This window comes from Bubalus bubalis, chromosome 15 (assembly GCF_019923935.1).
Source record: "Bubalus bubalis isolate 160015118507 breed Murrah chromosome 15, NDDB_SH_1, whole genome shotgun sequence".
In the NCBI taxonomy this organism is placed as follows: domain Eukaryota; kingdom Metazoa; phylum Chordata; class Mammalia; order Artiodactyla; family Bovidae; genus Bubalus; species Bubalus bubalis.
In genome coordinates this window covers 971,414-992,485 of record NC_059171.1, presented here as the reverse complement: position 1 = coordinate 992,485, position 21,072 = coordinate 971,414, and the positions used below count along the sequence as shown (strand labels likewise).

Genomic DNA, 21,072 nt, shown 5'->3' with positions numbered 1-21,072 from the left:
CCCAGACTGGCGACCTCTGGAGGTCAAGTAATAAAGGGGTTTAAGGGGTTCCCACATCTATCTCAGGGTAGGCCTGGTGTTTATTACGCAGTCCAAACATACAGGATACATCTGAGTAACTGGCAAACCTCACAGTCATTCTCTGATCTCTCTCTGAGTGAGGTCTACGGTGGAAGCACTGAGTGGACACCAACAGGCCACCTTTCCCCTTCAGCACAACCTGACGCCTCTGGGAGTGGCAGAGATCAGCGCCCGCAGAGCCGCGGACGCCGCCTAGTCCACCTTCATTTAACTCAGCTATTTGGCCAGTGCAAAAGCCAAGCTGGTCTTGCAGAATGATCGTGAACTATCACAAACTTGACAACCACAACCACGTTTGCAGAAGTGATACTCTGCAGCAAATCAGCACAGCTCCTGGTAGCAAATATTGCCATGAATTATCAAGCCATTTATTGCCCCTCAATTCCCATCAGGAAAAAAAACAGAATTCTAGACATGAGAACCTCATCCCTATCATCTAGTAACTGTCTCAACTCTCTGCTCAGTCAAAACAAAGTTCAAAGGTGTCCTGACTGCAGGGTAGCCCAAAGTGAATCACACTGGTATGTTATACTGACAACATTACAATACCTGGACCTGGTGAGAAAGGAAGACCAAGTTCTCGATCCGCCTTACTAGAAAACACACGGATGGCAGAGGCTCATCAGAGGCTCATCATACAGAAAACACAGAGATGGCATAAATCTCATGGACGTTCAGGGGACTGTCACATCAATAGAGCTTCTAAGGTTCCAGTGGTCTGAGGCACACAAAAATAAACCTAAAGTGAAAGTTACTGCACTTTGCACTTCCCACCAAGAGGGGGAAAAAAAGAAGGCAGGAAAACTGGGAGGCTTCTTTGCATTCAGAAAGCAATCTATACATTCAGGCATATCGCTTACTAGGCAATCATTAAGACTGTCATCTTCTGGAAGAGGTCCAGAACAAGAAAGAGCTCTGCAGTGGGTCCAGGCTGTGGTCCACGCTGCCCGCCTCGGCCGTCTGACTCAGCGGAGCCAGCGCTGGGCTGCGCCAGGAGACAGGGGCGCTGTGCTGACCCTGGCGTTCTCCAGCAGGATGACACCGCGCTGCCATCCGCGGCCGCAGGGGAGACCCGTGGCCTCTTCTGCCAGCAACTATTTTCTATGTGCAAAGCAACTACTGCTTTGCTACTAGACTCTGCAGTAGAGACCGAACACATGACCATGGGACTTCCAAACATTTCAGGTAGTTTTTGTTAACCTGAAATGGCTATCATGAACTGAGTGCGTGCAGCAGCTTGCCACCTTTTAATGGAAACACCACCTCCGGACCAGGCCCAGGCAGGCTCCTAAGGCACTAAAAGCAAACAGCATGCGCCACTGACTCAGAACCCAAAGAGACTTGCTCCCATGGAATCTCCACTTCCCCTCAATCCATACCCATGACCTCATGGAGAGTTCCCCATGTTTAATAACGAGACAAAACACAAGCCTGAATTATGAATAAGTCTGTACAGCAGGCTGGCACAGTTGAAAATGGACGGTGCCTCTCACTGAAGTGCAGTCCTGAAGCAAGAAAACCCTGCTGTGGGCAGGGCGCCAGCAAACACAACAGGTGGCACAGTGTTTGCGGAAGCAGAAACGACCCAAGCACACTTCTACAGGGAGCCAGGGGCAGTGCTAGGTTGGCCAGCTGGTTAGGAATGTGGAAAGAACAGACTAAAAGACTGAAAATAAGAGGGTGATGGGAAAAGGAAGTGTACACATGAATTTCTCAGAGGAGGTATAATATGAAAATTATCACATAAATGACCACCAGAGGCATCCTCAGAGACTGTGGAGGGGCCTCAAAAATCAACTGGCAAGACTATCTAGCCAGCAGATGTCCACAGACTCTTTCCCTAGCCACCCTAAAACACAAAGTTGTCACGGTGGCAAGAACAGAGGCCACGCAGGAACCCAACAACATGCTCTGCCCTCAACAAAGCCTGATCTGGTCACCATCAATGCTGAGTGCCCGCCTCCCCACAGCAGAGGCTCAAAATCAGCTTCTAACAGGGGTCTTCCCAGGAAGCATCAGTTAGTCACTCAGCAGTAAAATGACTACATTAGACAGCTGGTATTGTAGACGGGAGACAGTAATTTATCCTTATAAAAACACATACTCTAGATTTTCCTTCCCTATTAATACAATTTACTTACAAAAAGCCATCCGTGTCAACATACTATCCCATACACACTTCCATGTGTATAGAAAAGTATGGCAGAATTTACACGTAAATTTTACATGCAAAGTTAATTTTGTCCTCTCATCCACAAGTGGCCAACATGATCAACTGCTGAAGGCTCAGCTACAGCACCAACCGAGAGCTCCGACAGGAGGCCATCCTAAACCAGTGGCCGCTGTTGTAACATTGGGTCATCTCTGCACACAGCCAAGCAGACCTGGGAGCCAAGGGGCGAAAGCAGGAGTGATTATGCTCACTACTGCTTCAAAAAGCCACTGAAAGGATTTTGCTTCCTGTCTTGAAGATTTCGTGTTCGGGGTGTTCAGAAGCCTAGTGGCCAAAGAAGAACGCATCCACCAGGGCACAGAGCCACGGCTTTATTAAAGTGGAAGCTGAGACTAAGCCACTTCAGGCTCCTCATGCCATTGAACGAACAGGCACAGAAAGGGGTCACTGTCCTGGCTGAAAGACTAGCAGCAACTGTGATTCTGTTACACAACAGGAGCAAGAATTCCATTTGCAATTCAGGGGGTTCAATGGAAGGCCTCTGAGGTCCTCTTGACGAATAGCCCTAATCAATGGCAAACTGCAACAAACCAAATGAAGTCAAAACCAGCAAGGATGCAAAATGAAGGTCTATGACAGACCAAAAGAAATGCTGTCAAAAGGAAAGAGAAAAATGGAATAGGTGGAAGAAAGCTGTGTACATCAACTTTGACCTTGATATCAACTGAAGCAAGCAAAGACTATAGTAACTAATTTTCACATTCTTTTACCCACCTTTCTTCCATTACAGGCGATAACTAATATTTCAGGTGGGAAAAATGCTGAAACCGCCATTTCTTCACACAAATGGATTACTTCAGGGATCACCAAACTTTTCTTAAAGGGCCAGAGACTAAATAGATATTACAGGCCTCACAGTTTCACAGCTATTCCACTTTGCCATTGTAGCTTCAAAGCAGCCTTAGACAGTTTATAAATAAATGGGTGTAGCTGTGTTCAAATAAAACTTTACTTACAAAAACAGGTAGTTAGCTAATGCCACAACATAGCTAATGCTACAATAGCTGATGGGACTTCCTTAAGCTGGGAACACTGTCATCTAAACAGAACCATTGAGAGGATGATCTGGGGGCAAAAGGGGTTAGACTGCTGTAGATACCTTCCTTTTGCCCTTCCTAACCTGCCCTCTAACCCTACTCTGTATCCAAGAAGATGCATTAACTGGGCACTAGCCTTCCGGCTGCTGGTCAGGGTGGTCAAACAAGAGGCACAAAGAGGAAACGGAAAATAGAAGAGAAGGGAGCTCCACAGATTCATAACCCTGGGTCTTAGGCTATCAACGGCGTTCCTAGAACAAATATATCAATCCACATGGATATTTGGATATATATCATATATGGATATATATATATGCAGATTTAGCGATCCATATGGATATAACAATCCGTACATCTAAATTGGCCGGGGGGGTGGGGGCAATTACTAGGTTTCAAACACCTTTATCTAGAACTTTACTACAAAGCAATGCCAGGGAAACAAGGTCAGGCAAAAATCAAAAAACAAAAGCAGCCTCTGAACAGTCAATTTAATAAGTCAGTTTGTGTATCAACCTTAATTTTTTCACAGAAAAAAATCTCACTGGGGACTTATTCCTGTTTCATACACAAATCTAAAATGTTTGGTAATGTAGACTTCCATATTCCACAACATACTAAGAGAAATAAATTTTTATCAGAAAACAGGAAAAAAGGAAAGGGAGAACTGAGGTGTTGGCTAGTACAGTAGTAAGGCCATGGCTCTTGAAGTCATACAAGTTTGAATTCTAATTCATATCTATTCTCAAAACCCATGACCCGGAGTGGAAAGTTTCTGAGTACTGTAAAGCATGCTGTTGTTCTCTCTTATAACTGCTGAGAACATACTTACCACAACAGATTTTCTCTGGAAGTTTATGTTGTTGATGCAGACGACCTGATGGGTTGTACATTAAAGAATAAAGAAAATATTTCAATTATTAAATAATGCATAATTCGATCCCAGTGTAAACAAGAACTGTGTTCTAAGCAGCTCAAAATCATACTTATCTTTCATGCTAAAACCCTAGAAATTAGCGTAACTTGTTCATTTAAAATTCAGCAACAGCCACGAAAATAAAATTTTTTGGACAAAAATGCAATTTAAGAAAAAGGTACATTAATCTGTAAAGGGCAGTAAATCTGCTGAAATTACATTGTCATTCAAAACATTTTCGCCCTACAGAACTGTGGGCGGCTTCCAGTTTCCCACTAGGCTTTCCAGGCCCAGCAAGTCAGCTTCAAGCGATCACTGAAACTGATCAATCATAACTAATGAAAACCAAACCTAGAAGTGTTAGTCGCTTAGCCGTGTGCACTCTGTGACCCCATGGACGGTAGCCCGCCAGGCTCCTCTGTCCCTGGGATGCTCCAGGCAAGAATACCGGAGTGGGTAGTCTTTCCCTCCCCCAGGGCATCTTCCCGACCCAGGGATCGAACCTGGATCTCCTGCACTGCAGGCGGATTCTTAACCATCTGAGCCACCCGGGAAGCCCCAGAAGAAAGGGAGATAAAGAAAAAAAATACTTATAATTTATACGGCCGTGGGCTTTCAAAGCCCTTGTCTCCTTTCTTCCTGTTCATTCTGGCGGGGTCAGAGCCAGTCGGCGGCATAAAGGGGCCCCGCGGAGCTCGGCTTCCCGGCCTCCCGGGCGGCGGCGGGGCATCACCGGCCTTGGGCACCCGACGCTCCCCGTTCCCGCACGCTCCCGAAAGTCACGGCCCGCGACGGGGGCGCCGTGGGCACCACGCCCGGCCCTGCTCGATCCGCCGCGGCCGCCCTTCACACTCGCTCTGGGGACTCGGCTCGTCCGTCGTCTCCGTCGAGCGCCTGTCACGGAGACACTCCCCACACAACCGCCCAACGGCGCCGGCCAGCCGACATCTTTCTCGGCACCTCTGACTCCTGACGTCAGCGGAAGTAGGGCGGCTCTGAGGCGGCAGCCGGAAGTCTTGTGGTCCGTAGGCGGGGCTTGGCGAGCACCGGGGTTTGCGTTTGCCATTTAAAGTGCAGACGGCGGCTGAAAACCGTTGAAGCTGTGGAAGCTTGACAGATATTTTGTGGATGACGCGAACACAGCAGGACGCAAAGGCGAAACATTAAATTTTAGAGAAATAAAGATGTAGCGCAAACACTGAAATGCATGGGGACGAGGTTTTCAAAGCGCCAAGGGCCGAGACCTAGGAAACCAGGAGGCGTCCCTCCGGGCGCTGTGTTAAAAAGAACCCTCAACTCACCGGAGCTGTGACTTAGGCTGGAAAAGACGAGATTACACCTTAAGGAGTCTAACTCGAATTCAGGTCCTCACTAGGCATCGCTGCCTCGGTATTTATTGAAAAATTAATTAATTAAATAAGTGGATTATACAGATGCAGAATTACTGAAACACCGGACCATTTTGAAGTCATCTGCATTTCATGAGGGAGAAGGCAATGGCACCCCACTCCAGCACTCTTGCCTGGAAAATCCCATGCATGGAGGAGCCTGGTGGGCTGCAGTCCATGGGGTCGCCGAGTCGGACACGACTGAAGCGACTTGGCGGCGGCGGCGGCATTTCATGTGCATGGGAATAAAACGGTTGTAAATTGCGGTGACAGTTGAATCTTGGTTAATTGTGGATTATCCATTAACTTTTTTTTTTTTTAACTTTGGACCAGGTTTAACTTTTCCAACTGTCCTGATGACAAGTTCATTAGCTAAAATTAATTTGAACTTTGGTCTAAAGGAAAACATACTAGGAAAATAAAGATGTAAAGTAACTTTATCAAGCATTCCAAAACCAGAAATTACTTGTAGTTTTTGAGTATTACCTGTGTCAGTATCCTTCATTATAGGATTATAAACTATTGTTAGTATTCTTCACAGGGGATTAGTATTGAAAAGGGTCTTCTTGAATTACAAACTTTTTAATACCATTTTGCATGGAAGATGGAGAATATTTAGCATGATAGATGCAATTGGGTTAAAAAGAGGTCACTGGGTTAAGGAAAGAATGGGAAGCAAATTTCATCCCAAAGTGCATATCTGAGGTAGGAGATAGAAGGGCCCCTGGGCTGGGCAGCTGGTATCTGTCAAGTGGAGCAAAACTGAAGCTTTGTTTTCCCCACACTCCAAGGACAAAGCTAGTTGCAGAAGCTGAGCTCTGCAACTCTCTGGAATAGAGATAAGATGACCATTCCTGAGGTCAAGGAAACTTCCTGACCGCACAGGTGCAAAAAGGCTCTTTGGAGGCAGGGCACCAATACCCCCAGTAGTCTCTGTGGTGGAATCCATCTTTAGCCAAAAGTTGCGCATGGACCTTAGGGAGTATCCTGCAACAGATCAGATGTGGGGAAAGAAGATGGGCCAAAGGAAAACAAAGACCAGGAAGAACTGTCCTACAGAAGTGATTTAAGTCACCTTTACTGTGCTCCTACTCATTAGGGAGGACGGCCACACCCTTTCTTTCCTGGTGTGTATTTCTGCCTTATTCTGTCTTAAACTGTTTCTCTCCGTGCTCCCCCACTTGTTATGCTGTATCTCTGAAAATAAACTTTGTACCTGTTTTTACAGTTTTTGCCTCCTCAAAACATTTTTGTTTTCAAAGGAGGCAAGAGCCAGGGGAACTTTACTTCTTGGTCTAGCTCCTGGTGCTTCCCTCATGGCTCAGACAGTAAAGAATCTACTTGCAATGCCAGAGACCTGGGTTCAATCCCTGGGTTGGGAAGATCTCCTAGAGAAGGGAATGGCAACCGACTCCAGTGTTCTCACCTAGAGAATCCCATGCACTGAGGAGCCTGGAGGGGCTACAGTCCATGGGTTCGAAGAGTTGGATATGACTAAACGACTAACACTTTCAATTTCACTTTCTAGCCCCTGGTGGTGGACTAGCAGCTAGGATTCTCGGTTTTTTATCCAGGCCACCCAGATTTGATTCCTGGGCAGGGAACTAAGCTCTCTCTTCAGGACCACTCACTGTTGTCTTTCTGAAATCATATCTACAGGAGCCAGGTGAACAGGAGCCATTATCAAGCCCATTTCATCAATACAAACAACTACTTTAAATAGTTGATAGCATCATGTGATTTGCTATTTTGGTGGAAGGTCAAAAGTAGAGGGGAACTCACTTGGGAAATATTTAAGTAAATAAATAATTCTCTTCTACGACACTATTACTATTTAGTTCTCTGAAAACTTACAAATTTATTAATGACTAAAACATCAAATCCTAATTAAATAAATGCAATTTTCAATATAAAAAAACCAAACCTGTTACTGTATACATGAACTCATATAGACTACCAAAATATACTAAATATAGAAAATAACACTTTTGTCCTTGTTTACACTGTGTACATGAAACAACATATCCTGAAAGACACAGAATATCCTATCACCTTTAAGAAAAAAGAGCAGTAGTTTTAAAATACTGAAGATGAGGAGAAAAGGCCTCAAAGCATTGGGTTTTTCAAAGTCTGAAATACAAATACATAAAAAAACACTTTCTTATATCCAGCAACTTTAGTCCCAAAGAAAAAACTGTTGTTCTTTTTAAGAAATGGGTCTTCTTGAGTTATAAACTTTAACGCCATTTTGCATTGAAGATCGAGCGTATTTTGTGAGCAGTGCACCAATGGTTTGCTTCTCTCCACACAAATCTCTGTGGGAACGATAAAAAAATTAATGAACATCATAAATAGTCTAGGGAACATAACATGAGATTCACAGCACTACTTCTTTGTATCTCTCCCCTAAGTCCACCTTTCCAACAAACATAAGGGTATGTATTTGGGGGAGAGATAAGAGTAAAGAGAGGCTACTAAGCCATAACTGAACTAGATACATTACATGCATGTATTATCTCCAACCTTCATGGTGAGAGTATGAGTCATGTATTATTTAACCCCACGTGAGATGTGAGAAAACTGAGGCTGGGTAAAGAGACGAGAGAGGCCCCAAGAGGCATGGGACACAAGGAGGAAGTGGTGGGGTTTGTTAGTGGATTTTAGGAGAAGGAAATGGCAACCCACTGCAGTGTTCTTGCCTGGAGAATACTGTGGACAGAGGAGCCTGGAGGGCTTCTGTCCATGGGGTCGCACAGAGTCAGACACGACTGAAGCAACTTAGCATGCATGCATGCATTGGAGAAGGAACTGGCAACCCACTCCAGTGTTCTTGCCTGGAGAATCCCAGGGACGGGGGAGCCTGGCGGGCTGCTGTCTCTGGGGTCGCACAGAGTCAGACACGACTGAAGCGACTTAGCATGCATGCATGCATTGGAGAAGGAACTGGCAACCCAATCCAGTGTTCTTGCTTGGAGAATCCCAGGGACGGCAGGGCCTGGCGGGCTGCCGTCTCTGGGGCCGCTCAGAGTTGGACACTGAAGCAACTTAGCAGCAGCAGCAGCAGTGGATTTTGGGTCAGTCTTGCAAGTAGTGACTTCAGGGTGAACTCGTTCTTATGAATTCTGACTTCTCCCAAAATGTTAAACTTCTCCCAAAACGTTAAGGCAGCAGGAAAAAAAGAAGGTGGCCATCAGAGAGGGGTGGTTGCCTTACAGTAACAGGAGGGTACACAGCAGACTGTTCCTCTAAGAGTTGCAGTTTGCAAGAAGAGCAGAGAAGTGATTCTAGACACAGCAGAAAGGCAGAGAGATGACACATACCCACCATGCAGATCAGTACTTATGGAGAGTGGTGAGAGGGGAGCCAGCCAGGGCTTGAGAGCGCTGGGAAGGAAGCAGGGCCATCACGGAAGACTCAAAACAAAACAACACAAAACGGAAACCCTCTGCTACCTGCTACAAAAGAGCAATCCTCAAAATCCACCTGTAATACATCACTTACTGAATATATGGAGCAATATCTTCTTCTGTCCACTTCTCTCTCAGAGAGAACAGACTATTGAAACGTTCCTGATCCCCCTCAGGTAAGTCTTCTGCTTTCAACAGAAATATGATTTCTGGTCTTGACTGTCTGTCTACCAAGGCCAAACCCTGTAAGAAATGAGAAAAAGGAGAGCTCAAGTAATAGTTTAATGTTTAAAAAAAAAAAAAAAAAAAAAAAGTGACTCATTTTTTTACCTTATGTTGAGCTTAGCCCGAGGTATTTAAAACCTCAGCATCATGAAGCTGAGACGCTTACAATAGGCTTTTTCATAACGAGAGTGCCCCTGAGCAGTCGTTTCCCGTCCCTTAGAATCTGGCTTTTACCACCAGCCGTTTAGTGAAAAGGCTCTGTTCTAAAGCTCACCGTGAGCTGTTGTGACCAAGCCCATGGGCCCTTTATTGGATTCATCTCACTAGCCCCCTTTGCTTCATTAGTATCGATCACCTCTTCCTCTTTAAGCCTGCATCATGATTCCATGCCTTTTCTCCTGACCTGATGTTGTAATTCCCTGGGCCCCTAGACCACCCCTCTAACTGTTTCGCTGTCACTGTCCTGGGTAACCTCCTCTAAACCTGTGATTCCATCCACCACTACTTGCTAATGACTGTGATATTTGGACTCCACCTCAAATCCCTTGTCTAAGCACCAGACCTCTTTAGCTGAACTTATATATGAACTCATTGTGTCTGCTGCCCAAACCTGCTCTAAGTCCCACTATCTCAGGAAACCTAGGAGGTGAAAGTCTCAGTCGTGTCCAACTCTGCGACGCCATGGACGATACAGTCCATGGGATTCTCCAGGCCGGAATCCTGGAGTGCGTAGCCGTTCCCTTCTTCACGGGATCTTCCCGACCCAGGGATGGAACCCAGGTCTCCTGCACTGCAGGCGGGTTCTTTACCCGCTGGGCCACCAGGGAAGCCCAAGGAAAACCTAGTCAGAAGGGAAACCTAGGCGTCAACCCAGCTGTGAATGGGCCCAAGCGATCGTACCGAGGTGACAAACGCTCTGAAACTAGACTGCGGTGGCGGGAAACGCATTACATTTACCACAAATCCTGTACAAACAGGCAGACTGTGGTACGTAAATTATACTTCAATTAAGTGGGGTTTGTGGGTTTTTTGTTTTGTTTTTTTAAAGGATTTTTGTGATGGATTGAATGTAGAGTGCACCCCTAAGGTAGGAAAATAAATTCAGTTCCAGTTCAGTTCCAAATTCAGTTCCAATACAGGCTTCATTTCACCTCGTAACCTGCTGAGTTACGGAGGTAATCACGTTGCCACCTTACCTTAAGCTGATCAAGCCTAGTTGTCATTCCTTCGGGAACACTCTGTTGCCATACTTCCTGAAACTCAGCGAGATTGAACTTCACTGCGTTCTGAAGTAGCATCTGTGCGGTAGCTCTGCATATCTTATCTGCACTCAGTTCAAAATAAGCTTCGCCTAAGGACAGGGCGGCACGCTGTCTTCTGAATTACAGCACCGTACACCACCGCCCCTCCCTCCCGCAAATCCACAGAAGGACACACACTCGTCTCCCATCCCCCACGGAGACCTCAGTTTTAACAGGAAGGCACTTCAAAAGGCATGCCAAGTTTAACACACCAAGAGTTAAAACACTCGTTAAAACATTCTCCCAATCTTACCTTCCTCTGTGTATTTCTTTCCATAACATTTAAGACAGTGTTCAATCATTTCCCTGAAAAATTTTAAACACTTATTTGAAAAGTTTTCACAATTTTATGCATTAACTTTCAAACACTATTGCTAACTATAAACTAAGATATAAATTTGAAATACTGGGACTTCCCTGGTCACAGGTTTGATTCCTGGTCAGGGAACTAAGATCCCATAGGCTATGTGGTATAGCCAAGAAACTTTAAAAAATAAAAACTAAAATATACTGGAAAGCTACGATATGTCAGGCCCCATGTTAAATATTTTTATACAAATCATGTGAGCATACATTTATTATAAAATAACATATATAATTATTTCTTTATATTTTTAATGGCAGGAAAAAACAGTGACATTTATTCTGCCCAGTGACCAAAATTCCCAAGTCCTTTTTAGTTGTGTATTTTTCAGATTTCTATATGATATTAAAATATAAACAGTCTATGCCCTGAATTTAGTCCTACCCTGGATAATAGTTTTCTTTCCCTTAAAATCTGGAAGGACGGGGAATAAATACTTACTCTGGCTCCAATGGTCCAAGTTCCTGAAGGCATGTATTCAAAGGAACTTTGCTAAAAGACCAAGATTCAGAATCCACAAGCTGAGTTATATGATTCAGAAGTTTCATCTCATAATCAAATTCGAGAATCCTCCAATAACCTATAAATTCCAAAGTTACATTTACTGAAGAACATTCATTTTAAACGAATTTAATGTAAACAAATGAATTGACTGATAAGACTCATATAGTAGCAATATACTCTTGCCCACTGCAAAAAAGAGACATGTCTTAGCTTTCTTTATAAACAATGCTTCTGTTCCAGCTTTTCTCCCAATCGTTACAAACTGTGTTGGGTGGCGGGGGGGCGTGTCAGGTGGTTTTTAAAGAGTACTTTGCACATGACCAACATTTTGACTTTTTTTCCAAGTGCTTTAATCCTCAATTATCTCATAATAATCTTGTTGCTCTAAATGGAAATGGGGAAACTGGTAGCTGGTCCGGTCATTTTCTTAGAGGGTCACACAAAGGAGCTGAGGTCGCAGACTGGACACTCCACACGGTGGCCTCTGCAGCAGGGCACTGTTGTGGTTAACGCCCTCCCGCCAGCCACCGTGGAGAGCCGTTCCCGTGCTCTCGAAGAAGTCTATTCAAGGACTATCCTGGTGGTCCAGTTGTCAGGAATATGCTGTGCAATGCAGGGGATGTGGGCCGGATCACCAGTCGGGGAACTAAGATCCCGCATGCCGAGAAGCAACTAAGCCTGCACACCACAACGAGAGAGCCCGTGGGCGCCAACCGCTGAGGCCCGAGCAGCACAGCTGGAAAATCAGTGCAGCACGGCGAAGGATCCCGAGGATGCAGTGAAGACCCACACGCCGCAAGCAACTAAGACGCCAGGCAGCCAAATGGAAGAATAAATATGTTTTTAAAAAAGAAGTCTAGTTCATTCACGAGGTAACAGACTCAGGTATGATGCGGACCAGCAGCAAAACAAAGGCTGGGTGTCCAGGTATATTTCCCAATCCCTGTGAAAGATGACGAAATGCATCTTATAGCCAAAGGCACTGCCAGCATCCCTGGAGAAACAAATCAAGTGCACACTCGTCATTTCCATGGGAGAATGTCCCTATTCCTATTCTGAATAAAAGCAATGTTAAAACATGGAAAGTGTGATGCAAAACTGAAAAAGAATACTAGGGAAAAAACCTACGCATCTCACCCCACCACACACACACCAAAATAAACAAAACATGCAATACACAAAAAATGCAGAGGGCTGAATTAAATCCATTTTTCTATTCTTAACCTTAATATTCATGGTATCCCTATACCATAGTAATTAGAAGCAGGCCTCCACAATTAAAAACTCAAGGAACCACAACAAAGAACTAAGTGCTTCCAGTTAGTTCTAAAGTCATGTGCAGCTGCTTTGCTCAGCAGAATTGACCACAGAAGCTAATCTTGCTTGGAAGACTGTAAGTAAATTGAAAAGTGCATCCACCAAACCATGCCAATTTCCTCCTTCCTAACACATGGGTGCAGAATTAAGCTGCTTCTCTGGGCAAGTTTGAGAGGGCTGAGAAATGCACACAAACATCTACTCAAGTGTTAATGTAGGTCCAGAGGCGGCGTGTGGGGAGGGTAGGGGTTGGGGGGAAGTTCCCACTCCACCACTCCGGACCAGAAGAAAGTCAAAAAACACTGAGGAAGATTCTGCTGGGCTACTGGTGCTACTACTTTTACACAGGTTTATTATATAAACTACTTCACACTTACTCAAAAGCATGCTGAGTGATCACAAGAATAAATAGATCTTCCAAGCAGTTTGGAAATTCAATGAGTTAATTCTGAGCCAGGAGTTCAAGTACCTGGTTTGATGCCTCACCCTGTCACTGTCTCGACATGGGGCCCTGGACCAGTCTGTTTCCCTTCCCAGGCCTTGGTTTCCTCACCTATTAAAGACAATGAAGGGAAAAGATTCCTGATATCTGAGACCTTTCCTGATCAAACGAGGTTCCTCTATTACCATGTACTCCAAAGGAAAAGGCCTGTAAGGGGTGAATCAAGTCACTGGTCAGAGACTGACATCCTTGTTCGAGGTGATCACATGGAGTCTCTACCCCACTCCCCAAAACACAAATATCGTCATCTCTAAGACCAGAAGAGGACTCAATAAACAACATGCAGCAGCAATAAACAGAGGGAGATGTACAAAAACCTCTCTCTCTCAAATGATGCCCAATCCCACCACTATTGATAACAGTAAGTAATGCTACCTCCAATCTCACAGGCATTGAGAACTTGTAACTGGGTCATTATTTCTTCCTCACTTGCCTGAATTTGATCAAGCAAATCTTCAGTCGTATACTGAAACAAAAACAAACAAACAAAAAAACGCATTTTAGGACAAAGAATTTTTTTCAGACTTACTGAATTTTGAGGGAATAAATACATAGGGACAGATAAGGCAATATTTATAGCTTAATTTCTTTAGTTTATGTGTAACGATAACTAGACAAAATCAGAGAATATCTTAGAAGAAAACAGAGCAAATCTTTGTGATGTTGAATGTGGCAATCGTTTTAGATATGATGCTGAAAAGACAAGCACTAAAATGTAAACACATCATGTGGACTTCATCAAAATGAAAACTTCTGTACTTTTACTTGCCACAGTTTTTTTTAAAGTCAAGAAAGTGAAACGATAACTCATAAAATAGAAGAAAATATTTGCAAATTCTGTCAAAGAGCTTGTGTTTAGATTACATAAAAAACTCTTCAACAATTTAATAATAAAGTAACCCAATTGAAAATTGGCAAAGGGGTTTCTGTATAAACATTCTATATAAAGCCCATATAGAGTGACCACAGGACCCATCAATTTCACTCGTGTGTGTGTGTGTGTGTGTGTATCTCCAAGAAAAATTAAAACACAGGTTCACTAGACACTTGAACATGAATGTTCACAGCAGTGTTATTCACAATAAGCAAGTAATCGACAACAATCAAAAAGTAGAAACTACACAAATGTTCATCAGCTGATGAATGGACGCATAAAATATGGCACACCCATAAGACAGGGCATCATTCAGCAACGAAAAGGAATGGATGGGCCCTGAAAACTGCACGCTAGGCCAAAGACGCCTGCCAGAAAAGGCCACTTATCTGATTCTATTCATACAAAATGCCCAGAAGCAGCCTCGGGCTGAGGTGGGAGAGAGGAGAGAAAGGCGGGACTGAGAGGGAACAGCTAAGGGGTACAGAGTTTCCTTGGAGGGGTGATAAAAATATTCTAAACTTCATCAAGTTGATGATCGCACAACTCTGTGAATGCACTGAAAACTGCTAAATTACACCCTTTAAAATAAGCACATTGCTTGGTATACGAATCAGATCTCAATAAAGCCGTGACAAAGAAAAAAGGTCAATCAGCTGAACTTCTAATACAAATATGGTGGGAGGCAGTAGGGGGAACAGAAGAAATGAGATTGACAAAATATCGATTAATGGCCAACAGAGTGAACATGAGTCTTTCTGCTTTGGGCTATGTTTGAAATTTTCATAATATGAACTTTAAAAAGAATGTCACCATTAAAGAATGTCATTATAGCTCTATTTTTAAAATTCCAATTAAAAAAATGAAAATAATAGTCTTACTTTTAAGTGACTGGAATCCTTTTCTTTTTCACTGTCAGGTCCTTCATAGGTATTTTCCATCAAAAGTTTCTTTAACTTCTTTAGTTTAGGTCTACATCTTCTTAATTCCCAGTAATTGTTAGAAAAACCAAAGATCTAGGAATTACAAATACATCATAATCTTTTAGGGGCCATTCTAAAAGAAAACTTTACATAAAATTTCATCCAACACATCCGTCCTCCATTAGAAGCAAGAAAGGGAGCCAAGGCATTCTGCTTTCTGCCGAGAAGGTGCTCATCCAGCCATCTGCTTGAGATGGCTACCCATCTGCAGGTCACATCTGTTTAAATCTCAGTCAAGAAGACACTGCCAACATAATGAGAATGGATAATTAAGCTTCTGTTGTCATTGTTGTTCAGTGGCTAAGTCACATCCGACTCTTTGCAACCTCACGGACTGCAGCACACCAGGCTTCCCTGTCCTTCATTATCTCTCGAAGTTTGCTCAGATTCATGTCCATTGAGTTGGTGATGCCATCCAACCATCTTTTCTTGTCGCCCCCTCCTCCTGCCTTCCACGTCTCAAGTGCGTTCTGGACACTTAAAGAGTGTGCCCAGAAGAGAATGACTAGCAAGACGACACTTCTGCAAACCACGTAGAAACCACAGAGAAAGAAGATATTGAGGCGGAAAAACAGAAAGTAAAGAAGAGGCATTATCCTAGTCTTCAAACTATGCATAGATGTTACAGTGAAGAGGTGGCGCTCTCGCTCTGTGTTGCTCACGATGCTAAAATTAAGCAGATGTGAAAAAAGAAAGACTTCTATTCAATGCAAGAGCTTCCACTAGGTAGAACAGCAACTAATTCCTTACTGGACTTGAGAAGTAGAGGCCTGTCACTCAAGCCAGGTGACAGTGTGTAAATGACGGGTAAACCGCTGCGACCCTTCTCTCCAATCTCCAGGACCTGCCCAGTCAACACCACCGCTGCGACCCTTCTCTCCAATCTCCAGGACTTGCCCAGTCAACACCGGCACTTGGTAGGCACTCAGTAACTGTTTCACACGAAAGAACTGGAAAAAGGCGGAAACGGATCCTCTCTGGGATTCATTGCAGCCCTAAGATGGAAGGTCAGGGGGCGCATCCACTCTCAAACCAGGAGAAGCCGTGATGGACAGGCAAGGTCCAGAGCCTGGTAGAGGTGCTGCGGAGTCTCAGCAAAGCTTAAGGACCAAAACAGAAAGACTGCTGAGCTCACGCACAGCTCACAAAGGGGCTGGACCCAACACACAGACGTTGGTGTGTGCTTTTGTGTTAAGGGAGAAAAGGAAACTTAGTATGGACTTTTAATTCGTTGCCAACATTGAAAAATAAGGAGATTTTGCCCCCTAAAACCTAGATTTTAAGCTTCACTTGGACAAAAGAAATCAGAAGGTCTGGCAATGATGGGCTGCTTTCCCACAAGGCCAAGGAGCGCCTACCTACCTGCCTGAGGCCTGTGCACCCCAATCTGTCACAGACCCCCATTCCCTATCACCCCCGAGCCTGGGCACCCACTGCCATTTATCAATGCCAGCCTGCTCTGCTCAGATGCGTTCCTGACCGAGCCTTTTTAAGCACCTAAAGTGCAACCCAAAGATTCTGAAACTCTGGCTAGCAGATCTCTGTTAAGTTTTACTTGGTCCCAGAACACAGAACTCCGGTAAGAAGAGCTCAAAGGTATTCACAGATGTTTATATCCTCTCCAAAACACCCACAAGACAGGTCATGATGAAAAAAATAACATCTTTTCCAAAAGGATGAAAGTCAAAATTTCTAGCTCATCACAATCAAAGACGTAACTCCACAAAAGTCAAAGTATAATATTTACTGGCAGTTCCTCTGTTCTAGCAACATCATATGAACGACTCAGGTGTCCCAGTGTTTTCCCTTATTTCTATTCCAATTCTGTTTTTAGGAAGTAGTTGGTTTGAAGTTAATCTAATAGAATTAAGGTGCTTTGACTGTATATGTGTAACTATCGAGCCAGGATAGAAACTTATGTTTGGTATCTGCCATCAGTAGTCTCCAAAGTAATTAAGAATTTGTTATACATGGCCATGGATAGTAATGAACTAAACCAACTTCAAAGGTGAGGAACACACTTCCCTCAAAAACATAGTTTTTCATTTCCCTACGTCACCTAATGCACTAGTTATAGTTTGAGGGAATCACCTTTCAAAACCTATCCAGAGCAGAACTCCCTGAAAATAGGTAAAACTTTTAGAATGAGTTGCCTCATGGTAAATTTTCTATATTACAGAAAATGGTCAGCTTATCTGGGACTTAAACATCACATGGGGAAAATGAAGACAACTTTACATGACTCCAAACAAACGAAAATAATGCGGAGAAATTTCCAGTTTCATCAGAGAAAATTTCAGATTGTCTGTGATTATACATTTCACACCTCCAGTTTTTTGGGGGTTTTTTTTGGCCTCAAGCATGGGAGATCTTAGTTCTCCAACCAGGAACCGAACCCACACCACCTGCACTAGAGTACAGGCTTAACCACTGGACCACCAGGGAAGGTCCACACCCTGAGTTTTCAATTAAAGGCATGCTGTCTTTTTCAAATAAGTCGGGAAAAAGAAGACAGTACCTCAGTGTGAATAATGTTACAGTGTGTTTCTTCCATCTTCAGCTGCTCCGGAATTTTACAGCCAGGAATAAAAAGCAACATATTGGAAGTGTCTGCTACTTTCAGATCGTATGTTTTGTCTTCACTGCACAGAACCGCCTGCTCATCCTTATCACCACGAATCACTAGACTGCAGGAAAACAAGAAAAGAAAATACTTGGTTTACTGAGACACCAATGCCCAGCCTCATTACACACAGTTCCAAAACCCTCTAGGTTTCTAGAATTTACAACGAAGTCTTGAGGCTATGTCTGGCCCCTCCTCTCACAGGCACCCCACCTCCCCACAATGATGGGCTCCACAGGGGAAGGACTGGGCCAACTGACTCACTAAGGAAAAATAACTCCATACAGGCCAAAAAAAAACCCAGAGGCCAAATGTTACCACATGGCATCTTTGTGTAAACCGCTGGGAAGAGGATCCGTAGCCTGCAGTCAAGATGTCACAACTTTCTAAAATCGCTAAAGCCATACTTTTCAAACTTATGAATATGCATGTTAGGGAACCCTGTTAAAAAGCAGGTCAGGATGCAATTCGTCTGGGATGGGACGTAGGATTCTGCATTACTAACAAGCTCCCTGATGAGGACTATGCTGCTGGCCATGGTACCCACCCAAGTGGTCCTTCCTGTTTTGGCCTGAGCAACCCCTCACCATCAAATGAACATATCCTGGCCTGATCATCAGCCACGCTGCAAAGAAACTGGGACCTTGAGAAAAGGCCTCAGTGCTGAAAGGAGAATGTGCAATGGCTATGTTTACAAACTAGAGTGAACGATGTCTCTGAAAGGGTCACAGGTAGAAAAAAGCAAGAAGAAGAGGGGAAGATCAAAAGTGAGAAGGAGGAAGAAGAAAAATAAATGATGAAGATAATGGAGATGACAAAAACGGAATTGATTCTAGCAGTCCTCCTTGCCTATGTTTAATCCTCCGGTACCCAATTCACTTCTTTAAAATAAATAATAAAAAACCTGAACTGAAAGACTGAAATTTTTTTTAGAAAAACTAATCCTACATTTAAGTGAAAATATAGGTGTTTTTTTTTTTTTTTTAAGCTTTCTGGTGCTAACAACATTCAATAGTCCTAAGTACCTTCTGTTAACATATACATCCACCTTGTACCATCTCTGCTTTCAAATATTTTGTTTAAAACAACAACCCCTTCCCTCACCAAAAAAAAAAAAAATTAACACACCTTTTCATTCTGGTTTTTGCCAGCGAGATTAACTATAACTGGACAAAGCAGGTGCTCACACCCTAAGTCTTTTCTCAAAGTCCTGACAACTCAGCTGAGATGAAATGAAAACCCACAGTGATGCTTCTCCCAGTTGCCTGAGAGATCCTTCACTGCCAGCATCTGAAAACTAGCCTATGACTATAATAATGTTCGATGAGTAAAATAAGAAAAGTGAAAGTCTACAGGCAGCATAATTTAAAAACAAGTGTATTTATTTAGCTGCACCAGTTCTTAGCCTCAGCATGTGGGATCTAGCTCCCTGATCAGGGATTGAACCCCAGCCCCCTGCCTTGGAAGCACAGAGTCTTCTTAGCCACTGGACCACCAGGGAAGTCGCCCAATTTTTAAAAGCCTACAAGATAACAAAGGTGAAAGTCACTCTAGCTGTGTCCGACCCTTTTAGACTCCACGGTCTGTAGACCACCAGGCTCCTCTGTCCATGGGATTCTCCAGGCAAGAGTACTGGAATGGGTTGCCATGCCCTCCTCCAGATCTTCCCAACCCGGGTCTCCTGCATTGCAGGCGGACTCTACCACCTGAGCCACAACTATATAATAAAATACAGGTGTCAGAGAACAACAGTGCAAAAGAGAGTTAAACAAGAACGCCTAACTCCTCATCTTCCGGGACTGCACAAAGTTGAGACAGAGAATGGACTTCTGTATGTTTTTCACATGGTCCTGCAGCAAATGTGTGGCGGGCCTAGAATTAGAAAACAGCTTCAGATTCTCAGTACTGACCCCAAGCAAGTTTTTTTTGTTTTTTTTTGTTTTTTTTTGAGGGCCTTCCACAATTACCTAATCTGTTAAAAAAAGAAAAGAAAAAACAGTTTTAAACTTCCCCCAAAGTCCTGGCTACACCTTGGATAAAATAAACCTAAGAAGGCGAAGAGAGGAACTCCGTAAATCTTGACACTCCCACCGGGCGTCACGGTAACACGCAGGCGCTCGGCGCTCGGCCTGGGCGCGCGGTTCGGGAACACCCCCCGACTTCCGCGGAGCCGCCTCCGGACTCGCGCCCGCCCGCGGGGCTGCGAGGTCAGCGCGGCGGGGCTGCCAGCTGGGTGGGCCGGCCGTCCCGCTGGTCCCGGGCGAGGGGGCGCGCGGGCTCCTCTCTGCGTGGCCCCCGTCCCCGGCTCCTCTCTGCGTGGCCCCCGTCCCCGGCTCCTCTCTGCACCCCCTGGTGTCCCCCGACCTGCGCCCTCCGCCCCCCGGGTCCTCTCGGCACCCTCCCCCGTGTCCCCCTACCTGCGCCCGGCCTGCAGCCTCCCGCACAGCGCGGGCTCCAGCTCCAGCAGGCACACGTCGCCGGCGGCCGCGGGCCCGAAGCGCAGGCAGTGCGCGGCGGGCAGCAGCTCGGCCGCGTCCAGCTTGGCGGTCTGCAGTGTCGCGTCCACCTCGGCGCGGGTCCTCTCCATCGCCGCCGGGGGCCGGGGGGCGACAGAGACGAGCCGCCGACGCGGGAAACGACGCGGGAAAAGCGCGCCGGGAGAGGCGCGGCCTCGGCGGGCGGGCGGGCGGGACGGGACGGGGCGGGGCGGGGCGGAGGCACAGGCGCGCCCGAGACCCCGGGGGCGGGGGGAGACTGGGCGGTCCGGCCCCGCCCCTCCGCTGCGCCCCGCGCCCCGTTTCCCGCGGGGACCCCGCTCTCCTGGCCGTCGGCACAGCGGCGGGCGGGCCTTGACATACGCGTTTTGCCCGCATCGTTGTATGAATCTTTCAACACGTGAAGGGCTTCCGTGGTGGTTCAGCTGGTAAAGAATCCGCGTGCATTGCGAGAGATCTGGGTTCGATCCCTGGATGGGGAAGATCCCCCGGAGAAGGGAAAGGCTGCTCACTCCAGTATTCTGGCCTGGAGAACTCCGTGGACTGTATAGTCCATGGGATCGCAAAGAGTCGGACGCGCCTGAGCGACTGTCGCCGACCTAACCTTCCCCGCGTGCGCGCTGCCGCTCAGCCGGGCCGGACTCTGAGTGGCCCGTGGACGGGCCCCAGGCCCCTCAGCCCACACGGCTCAGCTCTAGCCTCAGGTGGGCTCCCGATGCTCCTCTTGAGGACAGCAGACGCGGCCTTCTCCGGGATGAAGAATGCGAACATCTTCCATTGTTTGGGCGTTTCGGTTCTGTAAAAGAGCCCAGAGATTCGGAGATC

At 45.5% G+C, this 21,072-nt stretch overlaps 2 protein-coding genes across 13 annotated transcripts in view; both read right to left on the bottom strand.

The window, feature by feature from the left end:
• TAF2 (TATA-box binding protein associated factor 2) overlaps positions 1-5,252 on the bottom strand; it is an 89,205-nt gene extending 83,953 nt beyond the window's left edge. For 5 of the 6 annotated variants that reach the window (XM_025264951.3, XM_006074700.4, XM_025264952.3 and 2 more), the window contains exons 1-2: positions 4,859-5,252; positions 4,181-4,235 (exon numbers count right to left, since the gene is read on the bottom strand). In XM_025264951.3, the coding sequence (XP_025120736.2) occupies positions 4,181-4,235; positions 4,859-4,941 (138 nt within the window). In that variant the 5' untranslated portion in view covers positions 4,942-5,252. Of the gene's footprint in view, positions 1-4,180; positions 4,236-4,858 lie in introns of those variants that run through there. The other variant, XM_045162764.1, reaches the window with a different exon arrangement.
• Positions 5,253-7,479: 2,227 nt separating this feature from the next.
• DSCC1 (DNA replication and sister chromatid cohesion 1) lies at positions 7,480-20,431 on the bottom strand. Of its 7 annotated transcripts, none has more exons than XM_025264946.2 (10): positions 20,170-20,429; positions 17,648-17,816; positions 15,028-15,162; positions 13,648-13,738; positions 12,352-12,447; positions 11,391-11,529; positions 10,839-10,891; positions 10,481-10,608; positions 9,154-9,302; positions 7,480-7,967 (listed from the first exon to the last, which is right to left on the bottom strand). In XM_025264946.2, the coding sequence occupies exons 1-10, from the start codon at positions 20,337-20,339 to the stop codon at positions 7,859-7,861; spliced, it is 1,239 nt and encodes a 412-aa protein (XP_025120731.1). In that variant the 5' UTR covers positions 20,340-20,429; the 3' UTR covers positions 7,480-7,858. The 7 variants fall into 7 exon arrangements, with proteins under 7 accessions (XP_025120731.1, XP_025120730.1, XP_025120732.1 ...); XM_025264945.2 differs by having other exon boundaries at positions 10,481-10,635; positions 20,170-20,427; XM_025264947.2 differs by lacking the exon at positions 20,170-20,429 and adding an exon at positions 19,318-19,485 and having other exon boundaries at positions 10,481-10,635.
• Between the last annotated feature and the right edge of the window lie 641 nt (positions 20,432-21,072).

Coding starts and splice junctions, on each gene's coding strand:
- DSCC1 (XM_025264945.2), bottom strand. CDS start 20,339: ATGGAGAGGACCCGCGCCGAGGTGGACGCGACACTGCAGACCGCCAAG. Junction 15,163..17,647: donor GTAACATTATTCACACTGAG/GTACTGTCTTCT, acceptor TGTAATTCCTAG/ATCTTTGGTTTTTCTAACAA. Junction 12,448..13,647: donor CAATGCCTGTGAGATTGGAG/GTAGCATTACTT, acceptor TTGTTTCTCCAG/GGATGCTGGCAGTGCCTTTG.